The sequence below is a fragment of the Pipistrellus kuhlii genome, unplaced genomic scaffold (genome assembly GCF_014108245.1).
Source record: "Pipistrellus kuhlii isolate mPipKuh1 unplaced genomic scaffold, mPipKuh1.p scaffold_m20_p_77, whole genome shotgun sequence".
In the NCBI taxonomy this organism is placed as follows: Eukaryota; Metazoa; Chordata; class Mammalia; order Chiroptera; family Vespertilionidae; genus Pipistrellus; species Pipistrellus kuhlii.
The window spans coordinates 67,558-89,687 of record NW_023425581.1 but is presented as its reverse complement, the minus strand read 5'-3'; the positions used below and the strand labels follow the sequence as shown (position 1 = coordinate 89,687).

General features: G+C 51.0%; 1 protein-coding gene across 1 annotated transcript in view; it reads left to right on the top strand.

Annotated features, from left to right (window-relative positions):
- Positions 1-22,130, top strand: part of LOC118710577 (junctional adhesion molecule-like) — a 60,751-nt gene that overhangs the window by 21,023 nt on the left and 17,598 nt on the right. The window contains exon 5 of the mRNA XM_036423115.2: positions 20,050-20,099. Within this exon, the coding sequence (XP_036279008.1) occupies positions 20,050-20,099 (50 nt within the window). The remainder of the gene's footprint in view (positions 1-20,049; positions 20,100-22,130) is intronic.

Here is a 22,130-nt window from a genome sequence, read left to right as displayed (position 1 = left end):
ACACTGGGGACAGAGCCCACAATGCAGGCATGTGCCCTGACGAGGAATCGAACAATGACCTTCTGGTTCATAGGTCGATGCTCAATCCCTGAGCCACACTGGCCGGGCTAACATCTGCATTTTATAGATGAGGAAACAGTCCCGGAGCTGAAGTAACCTGCCCAGTCACCCTGCCGATAGGTGGCAGAGCTGGCTCTGACAGCCGAGCTGTCCCTCAGGGCCTGTGCTGTGCCTGCTGTGCCGAACAGAGCCAGTGATGGTTTTGGGTGGGGTGTCCTGTTTTGCAGCACGGACCAAGAGGAGGAGGACTGCATGGCAAGGCTCTGCGTCCGCTGTGCCGAGTGCTTGGTAAGCCACCCCCTTCTTCTGTGCCCTGTTCCTGGGTCGCTTCTTGGCTCATTTATGGGGACCCTTTGCCTTCGGTGACGGCAGAGGATCATGCCAGGAGGTCCAGGGCATGGTGGCAACCGAGGTCTGTTAGGGTTCAGGGGGCTCCCTCAGCTCTAACCGTTGTTTTTTGTTTTCTGTCTCCTGGACACAGAGTGGTGGCTTTGGACTGGGGTAGGGACTCTGTGGAGCAGTCTCTGCTGGGTGACAGGGGACCTGCTGGTGGGGAGGGGGTGTCCTCTGCCCTGTGGTCACGCTAGGAGACTTCAACCAGCTGCATCCAGAGCCCTTAATCAAACTTTTCTGCAGACCCTTGGGTTTTTCCTTCAATACATGGCTTTCACTGCATCTTTTAAAAAAATGTATTTTTATTGATTTCAGAGAGGAAGGGAGAGGGAGAGAGAGAAACATCAGTGATGAGAGAGAATTATTGATTTGCTGCCTTCAGCATGCCCCACACTGGGGATTGAGCCCACAATCCAGGCATGTTCCCTGACCGGGAATTGAACTGTGATGCTTAGCCAGTGAACCATGCCGGCCAGGCATTGCATCTTTAAAATATTGCAAATAAGTCTGAGGAATCATCTGACATCTTGCTGTTTCGATAGCTGGGCAACTTAGATCTTATTTATCAGCCTGCGAAACGTCCTTTTTAAAGAAACATAGATACTACCCAAACATTTTCTGATCTCCTTGCTTTAACTGTTGTGGCTCACTGAATCAAAGCAGTTGAATTTGATACAAGTTCAATGTCATTTCCTTCAAGAATCAACTAATCTTTCTGGGCTTGAGATACTGAGCAAACAACGCCTGACCCCCTTTGAACCCTGTGGGTGTATTTTTCCCCCAAGAAACTTCTGATTTCAACAAAAGAACCATCTTCCTGAAAAATGACATTGATGGGGCAGTGCATGTGCACAGCCCTCATCTTGTCAGGGACGCCATGTGACCCCTCCATTACATCTGTACGTGACTGTGGACGGTGCAAACGCTGGCTCCTCTCTGCTTCCCACCACACGTCAACCCGGAGCCTCTTCTCCTTCCCAAGGAGACCAAGCTCTGCACTGAGGAGGCTGAAGTCCCTCCTCAGGGACCTCTGAGGCCTCCCAGTAACTGTGTCGCCATCAGAGTGAGAGCAACATTTCCTGGGGTGCCGACAGTCTGATTGGTTATAGGTTCTTCTCATCACAGTATTTCTTGCCTTAGCCTTCTGCCTGCAAAGTTTCTGTTGAGAAATCAGCTGACAGTCATATGGGCTCCCTTGTAGTAACTAATTGCTTTTCTCTTGCTGCTTTTAAGATTCTCTCTTAGTCTTTAGCCCTTGGCATTTTAATTATCATGTGAGTTGGTGTGGGTTTCTTTGGGTTTGTCTTGTTTGGGCCTCTCTGTGCTTCCTAGACTTGTATGCCGATTTTCTTCACCAGGTTAAGCAACTTTTCTGTCATTATTTTTCAAGTAGGTTTTCAATTTCTTGCTCTCTTCTCCTTCTGGCACCCCCCAGGATTTTTAAGTTTCCACTTTTGTTGGTCATTGTTGAAATGACCAGCCATCATTACCTAACAGATAAATCATAAGTAAGAATACAAAAAATAATAATACTATCATACTTATTAGATAAATAACAGTACAAGAATAAACTGTTTTATGTGCTCATGACAGTAAACCTCCTTTGCTCACCCGTGTTTTTCTTCAGAGACACGATGTCATATCTTTTAGAACATTGTAGGGATTGTAATGACTTGGATGTTTGTTTTTAATGACATAGAATCCATTGGAGGTTTTTGACAGACTGTGAACTGATATATGTCTTAAAAGGCTCGTTCTGGCCTCTGGGTTGAGAATAGGTGGTAAGGGACCACAAAGGAGCCGGTGAGCCCGGCTAGGGGACTTTAGCAATAATGCCAGTGAGAGGAGAGGGTGTTGGTTCAGATCAGGGTGGTGGTGGTAGAAGTGGTCAGAAGTGACTGTGCTCTGATTATAGTTTGAAGGTAAAGCCAATGGTATTACTGATGGGAGATATACATATATATGAAAGAATGAGGGGAGTCAAGGAGTATTCCAAGGTTATGGACTTGAACAAGTAGTGGAATAGAGTCGCTGTTTTCTAATATGTACAAGTCTGAGAATGCAACAGGCTTTAGGAGGGAGAGCCAGAGCTGAGTTTGGATAGATTAAGTTTGAAATGCTTGTTAGACACCCAAGGTGAGATGTGGAGTAGGCAATTGGTTTTCCCAAGGTGTGAAGTTCTGAAGAGAGGTCTAGACTGGTGATATAGACGTAGGCGTCAATAGCAGATAGAGGCTGGGAGAGCTGTTTCCACCGGAAATGAGTATAGATAGAGAGGTCCAAGTATAGATAGAGGTCCAAGACAGATAGAGTGGGGAGAGGAAGGGAAATCACCAAAGGAGGCTGGGAAGGACTGTACAGTGAGGTATGGGAGGACCAGGAGAGTGTGGAATCCTGGGTTCTACTGAAGAGAGTGTTTGAAAAGGGAAAAGAGAACGATGGTGCCAGTTGCTCCCCTGTTGGTCGAGTAACACAAGCCTTGATTCTTGGATGACCTGGGGTTGTGGAGGTGAAGGGTGACTTTAGCCAAAGCAGCTACAGGGAAAAGTGGGGTGAAAGCTGGACCAGGGGTATTTGCTGGTTACACTGGGTGTACAGTGTTTCATGTTTTTGTTTTTTTTCCCGTGGAGAAAGGCCCCGGAATAGGACACTGGGTGAGAAAGGTGTGTTAGAGAGAGTTGCTTTCCTTTTAAGATGGGAGAGATGATAGCACATTTGTATGCGAAAGGAGGGGAAGTGGCCGAGCAGGAGAAATATGCTCTGCCCTTGAGAGGTAAGGGCCCTGCAGGACTCCGGGCTCCGGTGGCCAGTGAAGATGCTGGCTTAGATATGAGCAGGGCCAGCACATCCTTCCGCAGAGCTGGGAAGGGCACGTAGGTGGGCCTAGATGCAGGTGGTCGGTAACCATGGGGATGGGAGCTTGCGGAAGTTCCCATGAAGGGGGAAAGCAAGGTCACTGCTGCAAAGGGCGTTGAGGAGGCGGTTTGGAGGTCTGGGGGAGGGGAGGTCTGGGGCCGTCATCTGGGAGAACAGGACAGTGGACGGACTGCAGGAGTGTGGTCCGGGGAGCGCTCACCGGCCCACTTGCAGTTCAAAGCCGAGTACAAGTTGGAACATGGGTGCTTAGCGTACCGAGAGCCAGGCCAGTGTTCAGTGGTTTACAGACACCGTCCCATTCAGTTCTCAGAGCTGTTCTCTGTGCTGTCAGTGTTTTTATTTTCCCCATTTTACAGATGAGGAAATGGGCTTAGAGAAAACAGAGTGTGACTCCAGGTCACAGCCAGCAAGGGATTGAAACTCAGAGGGAGACTGACTCCTGGCCTAGCGCCAAGCCCGGCCCTGCATGTTCCGCAGCCTCCGGGCACCTTGCGATGAGCGCTGAGGTGCTAGGGAGCGTTCACCGAGGAAGGGGGGACGCTCAGGGTTTCAGAGCAGAAACTCGCCGCAGACCATGGGAATGCCGGTGTGTGGAGCCAGCGCCGCCTCCTGTGGATGTTGCTCCAAACTGGGTTCCTTTGGGGGGTCCATTGGCTAAATTCTGACTCTTTTTGTACTTCCCGTACTCACCGCAGCTGCTGTTCCTTCCTCTCAGGACTCGGACTATGAGGACGCGTACTGAGGGAGGTCTGCACAGCGTAAGAAGAGTCGGAGACTCACCGAGGAGCATTGCCGTGGCATGGAAGCCTCTGGAGGAGTGGAGCCGACCGGACTGCCGGGATGGAGGGTTCCGGAACCCACCAGAAAAGACTTTAGGAGCCATTACTGATGGACGAGATTTCTTGTATTTATAAACTGTTCAGGGACTTTCAGAAGAGACTCCTAACGACCCCCTTTCACACCGTGTCCTCTGATTGATGAAGGAACCTCTCCCTGAGGAGAGAAAGAGACTGTATTTCTCCTTGCTCTTGAATGTATCCATGTTCTCTTCCATTGTTTGAGGGAGAACCTGAATGTTAGCCACACTGCTGATGCCAGAGTCTTTTATTCTGAAGGGATGGAGCTCGGTCCCGATGTTCTGGCGGAGGGGGTGTGTTGGGGATCAGTATTCTCCGGAACATTCTGGCTGTGGGTGAGCACACGCGTGCGCTCCGCTCGGCGCCTCGGCGGCAGTGACGGGGGCGGCGTGGTGGCCGCAGCCTGTCCCTGTGGTCGGACCAGGAGCCAGGCTCCCGGCGCCCTCAGTTTACAGCGAAGTGAGGGCGGCGAGGCAGAGGGGGCCTGCCTTCTCGCCCCATGCAGGTTGTCAGTTCATTCCTTCCGCTGGCTTCCTGCGTGACTTTTAAGATCCGAGGCAAGAAGCAGGCTTCAGCCGAGTCGGGCTTGTGGAGCGCTCGCACCGTTCCTCACAATGAAATGCTCTTTCACCGAGCGCTTCGGAGCGTCTGTGCTTCCCAAACTGCCCGCCTGGCCTGGAGGCCTGGCCGGTGTGTAACACGCGGGACAAGGCCGTGGTGCCCTGCCTAAGCTGCACCCTCCCTGCTGGTCCCCCGGAACCTTCCAGAGCGCCTCTCCTGCCGACGCCCTCGCGTTTCTCTGAGCCGCTCGGGGGCGGGCGGCCGTCAGGAGGCCCGCGGGGCAGCCCCTGCGCCGGAGATGGTTCACGCTGGGTCCCGACGGGAACCGTGCCCCCTCCCTTCTCCGTTCCCCAGGCGCCCCCTCCACGCACCGCGCGGGGGTGGCGGGGGTGGGGGGAGGGAGGTGTCCCTAGGACGGCAGCGGCGGCACCGGGAGCCATGACAAGCCCGGACGGTTCTGCCCGGGCCGAGGTGTAAGGTGGTGGTGTCAGCGCTGCCTCCTGGCCCTGCCCGCCCTCGTTCCCTGGTCCACAGAGGAGCGTCCGGCTGGCTCCTAGGCCTCACGATGGACCCTGCTCAGGCGAGGAGGTGGAAGAGGGAGGAGGGTTTGCCGTTCACATTTCCAGCGGTGACACCCCCGTCCGGGCCCCTCGGGGGCGGAGGCCAGAGGCCCGGCCGGTGGGCCGGTGGGCGCTCGGCAGGGAGGAGGGCAGGCGGAGCGGTAAGGACAGGCCCCGGGGACGCGGGGAGCTTGGGAGGCGGCCTTCCTGTGGGCGCTCATTTCTCCGAGGACGGGTTGTGACGGGGCCCCGCCGATCCACCTCCCACTGAGGGCGGAACCCGTGCGTGTGCTTGTCATTCCCTCCGGCCTGCGGGGAGCGTGCTCCCGTGTGCGGTGTCTGTCACGTCAGACCAGGGCGCTGGGGTTCCTTTTGCGGCCAGTTCCTCCCAGGCCCCTCGGGGGCAGAGCACGCTGGCAGCGCAGCGCTGCCCGGGCCCTGCCACTCGCAGCCGCCCCTCCCCGGGCGGGAGCAGGGCCTGGACAGCGCTTCTCAGGGCGGAGGCGGCGGGCTGGGTCTGACCTGGCCCGGGTGCTGTCTCCCTCCGCTTTCCTTCCCCATGTGCGCGGGTGTGGCCACCCGGGAGCCAGGCTGGCCTAGAAGAAGAGTTAGTCTGCCATCGGCAGGGGCTGAGGCCTTCGGCAGTTCTCTCTGGCCAATAAGTCTTCCGTGACCTGACGGGTGCTGTGCACTGAGCTGTCCCTGCCGGCAGGTGTGCACCCCCCAGCCTGGGCCCGGGCTTCCTGGGCAGCGGCCGGTCTCTGCACGGGGGCTCTGAGGGGTACTGGAGGCCACATCCCGAGGCGGCAGGTTGGGGGCGCCCCTCCGTTAGGGTCCCGGGGGTGAGGGCCTGGGGCGGTCCGGGCTGCGGTCTCAGTCCACCGCGCACACCTGTGGCCAGAAGAGAGCTCCGTCGTGGCCGGGCCACGCTGTTGGACTGGAATTGCCACTTCAGTGGGGCTTTTGTGTCTGTGTCTTTGTAAGAGGATGTGCGTGTGTGCAGACACCGTAGCGCTTGATCTCTGCCACATCAGAGGTGGCGACCGTCTCGGCACTCCTGGTGCATGCTGACGTGAGACGAGAGCAGCAGGTCTGTGGTTTCCAGCATCGAGCAGCGGCTCCTCCGAGCTGCTCCCGGCGAGGTCTGCTCAGACGCAGAGCAGCGGGGCCTGGGGCTGGAGGGCGGCTGAGGTTCAGGGGCTTAAACCCTTAGGTTGGTGCTGGCAGTTTGCAGTGGGCCATGCGAGCGCATTAGGAACATGCTGGCTCCCCAGCGCCTCCCGCCCTGCGTGGCGCACGGAGGGGGTGGCTGTGCCTTAGGCCGGAGGAGCAGGGGCCTGAGAAGGCGTTTAGGGCTCAGGACGGGTGGCGAAGGCAGTGTGCAAGGGCGGCGGCGGCCCGGCCGGGGACAGGCCTGGGCCCTGGGACACTGACGGGGAGGAGGTGATGTAAAGGCAGACTCCTGGAAGCGAGAAGCCTTGAGTGCCCCTCTGGTGCGCAGGGCACCCGGCCTCGGGGGCACAAGCCCACGGGCGGGCGGAAGCGGGCAGGTGGGGGTGGAGGGAGCCGTCAGAGGTCGGCGTGTTTCAGACGCGTTCTGTGTTCGCCTTACATGCATTGTGCGCGGTGTGCGCGAGGCTGGCTGACGCCGCTGAGGACCCCTCGGGAGCTGGTGGCCGGCGAGGGCCCTGCAGGGCCTGGCAGGAGCTGCTCTCAGTGGGATCCGAGAGCGTCCGTGAGAGCGGGGCAGCGGCCAGCGGAGGGAAAGCAGAACCTGACGCAGAGGTTCCTGTTTTGCCCGCGGCCGTCGGCCGGACGCGCACGTCTGCTGCTCTGAGCGGCCCGCGGCGTCAGACGGGGCTGCGGCGAGCCGCTGGCAGACGCTCGGCGGCCTCTCTCGGGTAAGTGCTGCTTTGTGTTTCCTGAGCGGCGATTGCACTTTCTTCCGGAGGAGCTGACACCTCAGGGGCAGCCCTTTGGGCCGGCGGGGCCTCGGTCACAGACCTCGGGCTGCAGTGGGGAGTGACTTCTGTGAGGATCTCAGTGGAATAGGTTTGCTCTCAATAAGAGAGTAAATGGTGACGATGAGCTTTTAAGTTCAACTTGATGCAGAAAACCACCTGTGGCTGCAGGCAGACTCCTTCGCTGCTGCCCCCTCTCAGCCCGAGACGGACGAACATCGGACCCTAGGAAGCCAGGGGCTCAGACCTCGCAAGAGAGCCAGGCTGTTGTCCGGGCTGTCACCCTCTGTGAGCCCTGGCCTCGGGGCCGGCATGCGGCAGGGTGGGCCCCCGGGTCGGCGGGTGAGCAGGAGTATGACTTCCAGGCCTGCTGAGGCCGGCCGGAGGGTGTGGGTGCGGGGAAGATTTCACGGCCCGGGGTCAGCGAGACGGGAAGGCTTGGGGTGGGTAGAAGCAGCAGCGGGAGAGCCGGGCGGGGCTGTGCTTAGCTCGGTGGAGAGCGGGAAGGAGCGAGCCACGCTGGGCTGTGCGATTCCCGGGAAACACCGGTCACGGCAGCAGTGAGCCGCGCAGGGCTGCCGCTCACACGGAGTCAGGAAAGGGGGCCGTGGAGGTTCAGCTCGGGGAAGTTTGGGATGAACTGCTGCTGCCGCCGGCTACACCCCAGGGAGCCAGTCGTGGGGACCCTCAGAGTTTAGGAGAAAGAGAGTAAAAAGTTCACTCCCGAGAAAAGGCGGGCAGGCTCCAAAGGCCGTGCCAGCTTCGTTCTGAGGGGTTCGTCTTCCTGCTGGCGGAGTCAGGCTCTCGGGGAGGGTCTTACAGAGCAGCCATGTCCCCCAGGCGTGCCCCTGGAAATGTGGGTGCTTCACGGCAGCCGAGAGGGGAGTGGGTATTCCCTGGTCGGTTTCACTCCTGTGTCGGGTCTGCCTGGCTCTGATTGCTGCCATTGTTTTGGCTCTTTGTTCCCCTGACTTATCTGTCCCTGGGTTGGCTGGCACAATGGGCATAAGTTGGGTCTCTGCTGCCTGACCCGCGGATTTAAGCTCTGTGCTCCCTGTTAGGGAGCGGAGGGGTGGACGTTTGCTCTCAGGTGGCCGTGGCTGGGGAACATAGGGTCGCTGTGAAGTTAATTGTTTGGCCTTGTTTAACAATCTCGCCTCAGTTTCCCCGTCCCACTTGCCAGGAGTCCTCCTAGCTGCTGTGCTCCTGCCTCCCTTACAGGAGGGGGCAGGCGGGTGTAGCCTAGACTGTGTGGCAAGAAGCCTTGTAACCCACCAGTCTGCATTGAACAGTCTGACTAGGGAAAGCGAGGACATGTTTTAAGAGGTTCGTGCCTCCTGGCTGTTGTGTGGACTCATGTATCTAAGGCCATGGCAGCCACGGCCGCTGAGGGGCGGAGCTGCAGGTGGACAGCGGGGCGGGGCAGGCTGTGCCGCTGCTTTGGCTCGGTGGCTGGTTGTCGTATGCGGGGCCAGCACTTTGAGATGGCACCTCTCCCGGTTCTGCCTGTAATGAAATACATGGGGGTCCTCTCCATGTCCTGAGTCTTCTTGCTCTGAGTCTCTTTTCTGAAGATTTTTCTCTATCATATTTGGGTCAAAGATATTAATCCCCTAAATGATTAATAATAGGAAAGCGGATCCCGAGGTGCAGCTCCCCAGGAGTGATAGATATTTGCCAGGTATTATTAATATAAGTGCAAGAGCCATGAGCTCAGGCCGGGACATTTAGCCAAGAAAGGAGATAACTTACTCTGTAGAATTACCACAAGAACATCTGCCGAGGAGCTACATCAGTCTGTGGAGAAGGAAGCAGGGTAGAAAGTGAGAATTCAAAGGGAGTCTGTTATTATTAAGGTGTTTAAGGTGCATTTGAATGCTTTCCTGGATTTTTAAAGACAGATTTATTTTATATACTGTATATCCTTACTTCCTATTATCAATAAGTTCTTGGAAACTCTGACTTTAAAGGAAATGATGTATACTGAGACTGACCTTTTGTAGATTGATATAACCAGGAGTTCCATTCTTACAGCATATTCCTACTCACAGAAGCATCACCAAACTTCTAACTAAAGACCTGAATACTTCTGATGCTAAACATTGAAGTAAAACTGAGCTGTACAGACATTTAGGGAAGATTAACAAAAACTGGTGAGATAATTACTTCCCAGGTCACTTTCTCCAGTTCCTGGTGTCTCTCTGTAGCTCATGGGCAAGGAAGGAACCCACTCTGGACAGGACACCTTCCATCACAGGACACTCACACCACACCCACCTCCTTAGCGTGGGCAATGGGGATTGGGAGGAAGCTGGACTCCCTAGAGAAAACGCACACAGATGTGGGAGAAGTGCAGACTTCACAGACAGTGGCCATGGCTGGGAATCAATTTTTAAAAATATGCATATTTTTATTGATTTCAGAGAGGAAGGGAGAGGGAGAGAGATAGAAACATCAATGAGAGAGAATCATTGATTGGCTGCCTCCTGCATGCCCCACACTGGGGATTGAGCCCACAACCCGGGCATGTGCCCTGACTGGGAATCGAACTGTGGCCTCCTGGTTCATAGGTTGATGTTCAACCCCTGAGCAACAACACTGGACAGGTAGGAATCATTTTTAAGAAAATCAACATTATAAGTGAAATGATGTAGAAAAAATGAGGTTATTTGAGGGCTGATGTATATAACTAGTTGGACTGTGTGGGTTCACTTATATGTAGTCTTTAAAATAAATATGTATAGAGCTGTAAATATGTCTTCTCTTTATTTTTACTAGCACTTTTTAATAACAAAGAGTTGATTAATACATTGTATGTTATAGAAATGCTATTAATAGTTAAGTTTTGTGTGAGTCAAAAGTTATACTTGAAATTTTGAGGGATTGCACCCTCAACCCGCACGTAGAATTCAGAATTTTATTAGTCAGATGTATAATCCTGAATTTATGCATAAACACATGTGTATTCAGAAATTCCTGAGGCAGACTAAGATGGTGGCAGATTAGGTGTAAGCTACACTCACCTCCTCCCAGCACCAAACTGGAATTACAACTAAATTATAGAGTAATCATCCTGAATAATCAACTGAAGACTAGCTAGAGAGAAGCCATATAACCAAGGACTTATCTAATACACAGAACAAACACAAAGAGGTGGCCAAAATGGGAGGACAAAGGAACAGACCCCAAATGAAAGAACAAGAGGATTCTTCGGGAGAAGAGTTAAACAAAATGGATCCAAGCAATTTATCTGCTAAAGCACATGTGTCAAACACAAGGCCCGCGGGCCAAATCCGTCCCGCCAGGCCTTGCAATGTGGCCCGCACCGCGCTGTCATCACTGCACTCCGCTGCGTTTCCATCACAATGACAGTTTATGACTGTTCAGTAAACCATTCGGCCCGCGATTTAGGCTGGATTTTAGATTTTGGCCCCTTCTCTGATTGAGTTCGACACCCCTATGCTAAAGAGTTCAAAGTAATAATTATTAGGATGATCAACAGCATGACAAAGGACATAGATACCACAAAAAAGGACAGTCAGAGATGAAGAATGCAATATCCAAAATTAAGAATACACTGGAAGGAATAAACAGTAGATTGGATGAAGTGGAGGATCAAGTCAGCGATTTGGGAGACAAGGTAGGGAAAAACACCTAATCAGAGGAGTAAAAAGAAAAGAGAATTAAAAAAAAAATGAGCATAGTTTAAGGGACCTTTGGTATATGAAGTGTAACAGCATTCACAACATTGGGAATACCAGAAGGAGAAGAGAGAGAACAAGGGATTAACAACTATATAAAGAAATAATGACTGAATACTTCCCTAACCTGGTGAAAGAAAAGACACACAAGTCCAAGAAGCTCAGAGAATTCCAAACAAGATGGACTCAAAAAGGGTCACACCAAGACATAGCATAATTAAAATGCCAAAGGTTAAAGACAAAGAGAAATCTTAAACCACAAGAGAAAGGCAGTTAATTACCTACAAGGGAATTCCCATAAGACTGTCAGCTGATTTTTCAACAAACATTTCATGCCAAAAGGTATTGACATTACATATTCAATACGATGAAATACAAGGACCTACAACTAAGGCTACTTTACCCAGCAAGGCTATCATTTAAAATTAAGAGATTTTTTTAAAAGTCTAAAACAAAAGCTAAAGGTGTTTGTTACCACCACACCAGTAGTACAGGAAATGTTAAAGGGCTTGCTTGAGAAAGAAGGAGAGGGAGATGAGGAAGGAAGAGGAAAGAGGAAGGAGGAGAAAGAAGAAGAGGAAAACAAAACAAAACAGGAACAAGTTAAAAAATAAAATAATAGTAAATATGTACCTAGCAATAATCACTTTAAATGTAAATGGCTTAAATGTTTCAATCAAAAGACATAGGGTAGCTGAATGGATAAGAAAACAAGACCCATATATATGCTGTCTTCAAGAGACCCACTTGAGAATGAAAGATAGACACAGACTAAAAATAAAAGGATGGAAAAAGGTATTTCATGCAAACAGAAAGGGAAAAAAATCTGGGGTAGCAATACTTATATCTGACAAAATAGACTTTAAAAGCAAGCTGATAGTAAGAGACAAAGGAGACCACTACATAATGATAAAAGGAGCAAAACAACAGGAGGTTATAACCCTTGTAAACACTATGCACCCAACATAGAACACCTAAATATCTAAACCAAATCTTGATGGACACAAAAGGACAGATTGACAGTAATACAGTTATAGTAGAGATTTTAACACCTTATTAACATCAATGGATAGATCTTTCAGACATAAAATCAACATGGAGATGGCAGCTTTAAATGACACTCTAGATCAAAATGGATTTAATTGATATCTTCAAAGCATTTCACCCCAAAGCAGCAGGATATATATTTTTTCAAGTGCACATGTAACATTTTCTAGGATAGACCACATGTTAGGAAGACAAAATTCTCAAAATATTCAAGAAAATTGAAATATCAAGCATCTTACAAATGATGGTAAGAAAATATTATTAGCAGCTAAATGCTAACAAATTGGATAATCTGGATGAAATGGATAAAATCCTAGAAACATAATCTTTCAAAATGAATCAGGAAGAATCAGAAGATCTGAATAGACAGATACAACTACTGAAATTAAAGAGTAATAAGAAAAACTCCCAACAAACAAAAGTCCTGGACCACTGGCTTTCATAGGCGAATTTTACCAAACATTCGAAGAATAACACCTATCCTTCTCAAGCTATTCCAAACAATTCAAGAGGAGGGAAGACTCCTAAGCTCATTTACAAGGCCAGCATGATACTAATTCTAAAACCAGATAAAGATACTACAAAAATTAAAATCATAGGCCAATATCTGATGAACATAGATGCTAAAATCCTTAATAAATTACTCGCAAACTGAGTCCAGCAATACATTAAAAAGATCATACACCATGATCAAGTGGGATTTATTCTGGGGGATGCAAATTTGGCACAATATCTGCAAATCAATAAATGTGATACACCACATAAACAAAATGCAGGATAAAAACCACATGATCATATCAATAGATGCAGAAAAAGCATTTGATAAAATCCAGCACCCGTTCATGATAAAAACTCTCAGAGTGGAATAGGGGGAACATACCTCAATGTAATAAAGGCCATATAAGACAAACCCACAGCCGGCATCATTCTCAATGGGCAAAAACAACGGCTGCTCCCCTTAAGATCAGGAACAAGACGAGGATGCCCACTTTGACCACTCTTACTCAACATGGTACTGGAAGTCCTAGCCACAGCAATCAGACAAGAAGATGAAATAAAAGGCATCCACATTAGAAAGGAAGAATAATAAAACTGTCATTATTTGCAGATGGCATGATACTGTATATAGAGAACCCTAGAGATGCCTCCAAAAAATACTAGAACAGATTAATGAATTCTGTAAAGTAGCAGGATACAAAAGAAATATCCAGAAATCATTTTTATACATCAATAATGAACTATTAGAAAGGGAAACTGAGAAAAAAATTTCATTTTCAGTGCTTAAAAAAGAATAAAATACACAGGAATGAAATTTAACCAAAGATGTATAAGACCTGCACTTGGAAATAATAAGACACTGAAAAAAGAAATCGAAGAAGATACAAATAAATGGAAACATACCTGTTCATGGGTAGGAAGAATTAACACCTTAAAATGTTCATACTACCCCAGGCAATCTACAGATTCAATGCAATTCCTGTCAAGACACCAGGGTGTATATCACAAATATTCCACAAATTTATACAGAACCACAAAAGACCCTGAATAGCAAGAGCGATCTTGAGAAAGAAGAAGAAACTTGAAGGAATAATGCTACCTAATGTCAAACTGTACTGCAATGCCATCGTATATAATGAAAGCCTAATATGCAAATCAACTGCATGGCAGAAAGACAGGTAGAACAACCGGTTGCTATGATGTACACTGACCACCAGGGGGACGATGCTCAACACAGGACCTGCCTCCAGCCCAAGATCTCAGTCCAGCCAAGACAGATGCCAGTGGGGGCTCCCCCGATTGCCCTGCTGGTCGCTCCTTCTGTGGGAGGCGACCTGTGGTGGTGGCAGGGGTGGGGCTGGTGAGTGGGTGGTGCTAGGCCAGCCAAGGTGGGTGCCAGTTGGGGGTCCCCCCTGGATTGCCCCACAGATGGGCTCTGATTGCCAGGCAGGCCTAGGGACCCTGCCTGTGCCCAAATGTCGTGTATTGGGCCTCTAGTAGTAAATAACACAGCTTGGCACTGGCATAAAAACAGACGCTTAGATCAATGGAACAGAATACAGAGCTCAGAAATAAGCCCACACCTTTACAATCAATTAATATTTTACAAGGAGGCAAAAACATAAATGGAAAGGACAGTCTATTCCATAAATGGTGTTGGAGAATTTGGACAAATGTGTGCAAAAAAGTGAAACTAGACCACCTTTTTTTACACCACACAAAAGACAAGACTAAACTCAAAATGAAATAAAGACTTAAATGTTAGGCTCGAAACCCTAAGACTCCTAGGAGAAAACATAGCAGTAAAATCTTGGATATTTTTATAGCAATATTTTTTTCTGATATATCTCCTCAGGCAAGGGAAACAAAAGAAGAAATAAACAAATGGAACTACATCAAACTAAAAAGTTTTTGCACAGCAAAGCAAACCAACAAAATGAAAAGGTAGCTCACCGAAAGGGAGAACATATTCACCAATAACACATCTGATAGGACTTAATATAAAAAATTTATAAAGAACTTATAAAACAACATCAAGAAACAATCCAATTTAAAATGGGCAAAGGATCTAAACAGACACTTCTCCAAAGAGGACGCACAGATGGCCAATAGAGATGAAAAGATGCTCAAGGTCACTAATCACCTGGGAGAGGTAAAGGAGAATGACAGTGAGCCACCGCCTCACACCTGTCAGAATGGCCATCATCAGTGAATCACAGACGACAATGCTGGTGAGGATGTGGGGAACAAGGAACCCCTGTGCACTGTGAGTGGGGGTGCAGAGTGGTGCAGCCTCTGTGGGAAACTGGAGGTTCCTCAAAAGATTAAAAGTGAAATTGCCTATGGCCTGGTGATTCCACTTCTGGAAATTCTTCCGAAGAAACACGCAACGCCAGTTTGAAAGAATATGTGCACCCCTATCTTCATATTTACAATAGCCAGGGTTCGGAAGCAGCCCAAGTGCCCTGAGCAGATGAGTGGATAAAACAGCTGCGGTACATTTGCTCAATGGAACAGTACTCAGCCATACAAATGGAAGAGAATGTTACCCATTGCGACGGCTTGGATGGATCTGGAGAGCATTATGCTAAGTGCATTATGCAGTTAGAGAAAGACAAGTACCATACGGTCTCACTAATATGTGGAACCTAATGAACAAACTGAACTAACAAGTAAAATACAGACTCTAGAGAGCAGGCAGACAGCTCTTGGGAGGTGGGGGAGGGCAGGGGAAATGAGGGATTGAGCAAAAAAGGAAAAACAGAAGGAATTCATGGACATGGATAACTGTGTGGTGATTATGGGGGTGGGTGGAGGTGGAGGGGGTGTATGGGAAAAATAAATTAAAGAGAAAAAATAAATTCCTATCATATACATATGTAATATATATATATATATTACATATGTATATGATATATATATGAATATATATATGCTGAATAATTATAAAGGCAGCGTTTATTAAAATACATTTTGTTTTCAAAATGTAATAGAAATCAGTGTGTATACATTTTTGGGACACCTGTATATGTGATAGGAATTTCTGAATAATTGCCAACTAACTAGGACATTGAAACTCGACTAGTGTGTCCCTGGCCCTGTGCCATCGCCTCCTGGGTCAGTGGCCACCGGCCCCTCCTGGGCCTTCCCCATGCGGGCACTGGGGAGGGGGTCACATACCACAGTGATGGCCTCCTGAAGCTTTTAGTCTTGAATGGGGGGGGCTTTAATCAAACAAGCGTTCACAGCAATAGGTCATTAGAATGGTGACTAATGACAGACTGCGGTTCACGAGCCACATGCGGCTCTTTGGCCCCTTGAGTGTGGCTCTTCCACAAAATACCACGACCTGGGCAAGTCTATTTTGAAGAAGTGGCATTAGAAGAAGTTGAAGTTTAAAAAATTTGGCTCTCAAAAGAAATTTCAATAGTTGTACTGTTGATATTTGGCTCTGTGGACTAATGAGTTTGCCCACCACTGCCTAGAAGAGGAATGGTCAATAGCGCTATTAAAAACTGAGCCTATTGAGATAGCACGGAGGGGCCTGGAGAGCCTCATGCTGAGTGAAGTCCGTCAGTCAGAGAAAGACACGTGTCACATGACCTCACTCATATGAGGAATCTAATTAGCAAAATGAACTGATGGACGGAGTGGACCCAGAGCCATGGGGCATGGCGCAGAGGGAAGGCGGGGGAGGGTGAGTCTGCATCTCTGCATGGCCCCTGGGCACAGACAGTGTGTGGGTGGGTGGGAGGGTGGTAAGGGCCTGGGGCAGGGGGCAGGGTGGGCTGGAAGGGGTCAATGGGGAAAAAGGGGACATACGTAATACTTTCAACAGTAACGAATTACTAAAAACAACAACAGAATAGAAACAGGAAAAAACAAAACCAGAAAACCTGGGCCCCGGCATCTGGGGTCGGAGAGGGCTCCTGAGGAAGTGACATTGCCGGAGGCTGAGAGAGGAGCCAGTGGACGGGGTGAGGGTGAGCGGGTGGGACAGCTGAAGCGGGAGCAGGAGGTGCTCAGGTTCCTCTGCAGACATGAAGGTGCCATGAGGGGCGGGGCGGGGCGGGGCCGTGCTTGGATCCTGGTTCTGCCACTTGGATGTGTGAGCAGGCAAGTCACTCACCGGCCTGCGCCTTAGTTTCCTCCTCTGTAACGCCTCCTGGGGCTGCTGTGAGCCTTAAACACCTGGCGGGAACGCACCCTGCTTTCCTGCATATTGACTACCGATGTCTAGTGGGGGCTACACTAACGAGGGGCAAAAGAGGCGGAGCCTTTGCCCTAGCTGTTGTGGCTCAGGAGTTGGAGTGTCGGCTCTAGCACCAAAGAATCACAGGTTCAATCCCTGGTCAAGAGCATGTACCTGGGCTGCAGGTTTGATCCCTGACTCTGGCTGCCCCGGTTGGGACACCTCCAGGAGGCAACTGATCAATGTCTCTCTCTCACATCCATGTTTCTCTCTCTTTCTCCCCCGACCCCTCCACTCTCTTTAAAAATCAATGGAAAAAATATCCTTGAGTGAAGATTAACAACAACGAAAAAAGTCCGAGCCTTTACTGTGAAGGAAAAGGCGTAGATAGATTGATTTCCCAAAGATCAAAGAATTAGCTAATGGAAGATCTGACCTGGGACAATAGTTTTTAAAGAATTCATTTTGTGCTTTTTTTCTTCATTAAATCATGCTTCATTCATTTATACAGCCAGTGATGCATTTGAGAGTTTAGAACAGAAATGGCTGTTATTCATCAGATGGTTTTCACAGCTCCTAGGGTTTGTTTGAAAGTGGCTTGGGTTTGGCTCTGAGTGATGTGAGTTTGGTGATCAGATCCGGGGTCCTTTGGGGGTGGCTGTTTCCTCTGACAATGGCCGGGTGCAGTCGCAGGGGATCTAAGGTGATTTCCACCCGGTGGTCTTTGTGGCAGCCCTTCCCCGGTGGTCCTGCCTCAGGCGTGTGGATGGATGTGGTTGGTGTTAGTCACGGAGGGGGCACCGCCTCTCTGTGCAGATGGTGCTGTGTGTGGGGAGCTTCTGAGAACTGCTTGCCGGGATTCCTGGAGGTCCCGGGGGTGGTGTGCTACAGGTATGGCACGCTGTGATCATGCTCACCATGTGTGTGGCGGTGAGTGGGGGGTCACGGGGCAGGAACAGGGCTGTGGTGACTTTAGGGGCCCGTGTTTGGATTAGGTGTACTGTGTGGGGGGAAACTTACCGTCACTTTTGGTGTATCTGTGTCAGTGTAGTCATTTTCGACATTGCTGGGATGGGATTCAGAAATGGAAACTTACAAGTTTCCAGTTCATTTAAATCAATTATTTGCTATTCTTCTAAAAGTAGATGCTCTAAACCCCCCCCCCCCCCCCCAAAGCTTCAGACTATTTCCTTTCAGGTTATAAACAATAGGATCTTATGTGGTTACTAGGGGCGCATTGCACGAATTCGTGCACCTTAAAAGGAACTGGCCGAAACCGGTTTGGCTCAGTGGTAGAGCATCGGTCTGCGGACTGAAAGGTCCCAGGTTCGATTCCAGTCAAAAGCATGTACATTGGTTGCGGGCACATCCTCGGTAGGGGGTGTGCAGGAGGCGGCTAGTCGATGTTTCTCTCTCATCGATGTTTCTGGCTCTCTATCTCTCTCCCTTCCTCTCTGTAAAAAAATCAATAAAATATATTTAAAAAAAAAAAAAAAAGGAACTGTGGGCTGCGAGGCTGTGGTGGGCACAGGGGCGGATCTCAGCCCATCCTCCACACCCCGGCCCAGCCCCTGGCCCCCTGTCTGCCAGCACTCCCCACCGCCATTACAGCTCCCACACACTGACAGCACCAGCCCTGCTTGCACCCACTGACGTCATGGAGTGATGGGGCCAGTCCAACAGTGGGTGTGAGTGGGACCAGCGCCATCAGCAGGTGCAAGCAGTGGCTGCTGCCCCTATGGCCCCTCAGGAGCAAGGGGAGGTGGAGAAGCCCTGAGGGGCCATTGGGGCCAGCAGCCACCACTCTCACCTGCTGATAATGCTGAGTGATCAGGGCTGGCACCGGCAGCAGGAGTGAGTGCCCAGTGGAACCGTGCCATGGGAGCAAAGAATTTCCAGTAACCACCAGAGGCTCCCCCCAATAACAGTGACCGGTGCTCTGCCTTGGTCTGGCGCCCCTGCTCACCTGCTCCACCATCCCACCGTGGCCAATGCCTGCCACATTCCTCGTGCGCTTCCTGGTGGTCAGCGTACATCATAGCAACTGGCTGTTCAGTTGTTTGGTTGTTCTGCCATTCAGTCTATTTGCACATTAGGGTCATTATATATGTGTGTGTGTGTGTGTGTGTGTGTGTGTATGCTTTATATTTTTTAAAGCACGATTACTTTATTAGAGGTGGTCTTTGTATTAGTAGCTGAGGTTATAGGTGAGAGACGGAGGTTCAGGATTTCACCTGACTTCTCCAAGTTGGGACCCAGGTCGGACCTTCTTGGACAGTTGGACCCTGGTGCTCCTTGTGGAGGCGGTGGCTGATTAGAATACAGGTAAGGGCTCTTTCAGGAGATCTTTTTTACAAGGTCACCTGAGGATATTTTTCCATTGGTTTTTAGAGAGAGTGGGAGAGAGAGGGAGGGACAGAGCGAACATCCATGTGAGAGAAGCTCATCGATTGGTTGCCTCCTGCAGGAGCCTCAGCCAGGGTCCAGGCCGGGGAGGAGCCTGTAACTGAGGTATGTGCCCGTGACCAGAATCGAACCTGGGACCCTTGCCGATGCTCTGTCCACTGAGCCAAACCAGCAAGGGCTGTTTATGGATCTCAGAGAGAGAAACATCGATGTGAGAGAGAAGTATCTATGGGATGATGCTCCAATGAGCCACCCGGCCGGGCTGCCCAGTTCTCACTCTGCTCAGAGGCCCCGGCTCAGGAGGCATCACCGGGGAGAGCAGGAGGCTTTCCTGTGGCTTCTGTGCCGTAGAGCTGAGTGCCATAGAGCTGAGTGAATGCCACAGAGCTGAGTGAATGCCACAGAGCTGAGAGTGCCATAGAGCTGAGAGTGCCGTAGAGCTGAGAGTGCCGTAGAGCTGAGAGTGCCGTAGAGCTGAGAGTGCCGTAGAGCTGAGCTGCCCCAGCCAGGCACAGGCCCCTCTCCACCCCTGGCCTGGGCAGTCTGCATCCCTGTACAGGCAGTTCCAGGCTGAGGGTCCCGTCGCCGCCTGTGCAGGTGAAACTCCAGCTGTCGAATGCCCAGGGCTGATCTCGCCAGGGAATTCTGACACCATGTGCTTTTTTCTCTCTTGAAAAGCAACTTTCATCCCATCTTCCCTTCTAGCTCAACTCCCGCAGCCCCAGCCACCCTCATAGCAGCCCCGCCTGCTGCTCTGGGGTTCGCTCCTTTGCTTCTATTACCTCTGCCCCCGCCCAGCCCCGCCTTCCAGAGCCGCTGCCTCTCCCCGCCAGCACTGCGCCCTGAGCCTGGCGGGCGGCTCGGGTCTCGCTGTTGGTGTGGGACATGAATGAACTTCCCTTGAAACTGCTCTGACGTTTTCCCTTTTCTCTCCAGGCTGAAGATGGAGAGCAGCGTGCTCTGCCCCCTGAGGCCAGTGCTGCTGGGTAAGTGGAGCCAGGGGGGCGCGCGGGGGGGCGCGCGGGGGGTGATTTCTCAGAAGTCTCGTGAGAAGAGCCATTTGGGGTGTTTTCATTTCCCCTCAGTTTGCTGGAACTGGGACCCCTAAGCTGGAACTGCAGTCTGTGGGGACCGTGGTTTCAGAAGCCACTGTCGGCCCCGGAAGGCCCAGGCTCCTGTGAGACAGAGAAACCTCCCTCTGCCTTCCTGCCCTTCAACCATCATCTCTTCATTCATTTTTATTCTTCATCCTCACCCGAGGACGTTTTCCCGTTGGTTTTCAGGGAGAGTGGCAGAGAGAGGGGGAGACGGAGGGAAACATCGATGTGAGAGAGACACATCGATTGGTTGCCCCGTGCACGAGCCCTGACCAGGGTCTGGACAGGGGAGGAGCCTGCAACCAAGGTACATGCCCTTGACTGGAATCGAGCCCAGGACCCTCACCAGCCAGGGCTCATATTATCATCTTTAAATTCACCGCTGGTGTCAGATCAGGAAATGAAATCACCAGAGAAAGCCCCAGGATCCCTGTCATTGCTTCCTGCTTCAGCAGGGCAGCCTTCTTGGTTCCCGTTCCTGATTCGAGTGGTTTCTGTGCCGGGGCCTCTCTTCCCGCCGCCCGAGCGCCTGCCGGTCCTCCAGGCCCCATGCCTGCTCTGCCTCCGCCCGGCGGCCTCCCTGTTGCCGAGAGCTCGGGTGCTCTTGCCCGTCATGTCCAGCCTGCCCATTGCTCCCGTCCTCCCCTCCCCAGCTGCTCTGCTCGCATGGCCTGTCCCTTTTCTCTTTACCACCGTTTTCACCCAGGATGGTGACTAAACACAGACTCAGCAGGCACACGAAAGAGCTGCCTTGGCTCTAGTTCCAGGCACACACGGATACATGTGGACACGTGTGTACACACATGTGTACACGAACATGCCTGAGCACACATACATAAAGCGCACGTGCACACACGGAAGTGCAGGTGTCAGAGCTTTTCTCGCGGTGGAAACACTCGCAGAGGTCTGCGGCATTCCCCAGGGTGTGCCCGCAGCCAGCGGAGGCCGCCCGCCCTGTTACTTGCTGGCGGTTCGTGCCGGGCGGAGAGCTTCCGCTTAGAAAGCCTCCTTTTCCTCGCCGTTTCTCTACAGTCACCGGCGCTCTGAGCCCCTTTGCTTAGGCTGCGCTCTGCCTTCCTACAAACCGTTTTACCTGCACACAGCGTGCTCAGCGCCAATCACAGCCCTCCTTACAGCCTTCCTCACAGCCTCCACACGCAAACTTCTCAGTTCCTCCTGACAGCAAATTCCAAACTCTTTTTGGAGCTCATTTTGATTTCTTCCCAAATAATTCTCTACAGAGGGTCTGGAGTCCCCTTTTCATTTTCCCTCTCCCCGCTGTGTGCCCGTTGTCTCCAGTATCTAAGCTTCTCTTTCTTTTTCTTTTCTCTTTAATTTAAATTTCATCTTTGTGTTATAATTTACAGCATTGTGCTCAGACAATCATATATTTTAGGAAGTGTGCCCCCAGATCTTTCCAATGCCCACCTGGCACCATACACAGTTATTACAATACCAGGGGCCAGTGCACAAATTCATGCACCTTGAAAGGGCGGGTCTCAGCCTATCCTCTGTGCCCTGTCCAGCCCCTCCTTCTGTGGCCCCACTCCCCTGTCTTCCAGCAGCCCCACTCCTGCTACTGCTGCTCCCATGTGCTGACGATGCCAGCCCCGCTCGCACCCGATGACAGCGTGGGGCAATTGGGGCCGGTGCCAGCAGTAGATGTGAGTGTCGGGCGGGACTGGCACGTGGGAGCAAAGAATTTTCAATACCACCAGAGGCTCACCCCGATGACAGCAACCAGTGTCCCACCTTGGTCTGGCATCCCCACTCACCTGCTATACTGTCCTGCCATGGCCGATGGCCACCATGTTCCATGCTCTGCCACCTGCTGCTGATACCCACCATGTTCCACATGCACCCCCTAGTGGTCAGCTCATGTCACAGCAACTGATTGCTTGGTTGTTCTATTCAGTCTAT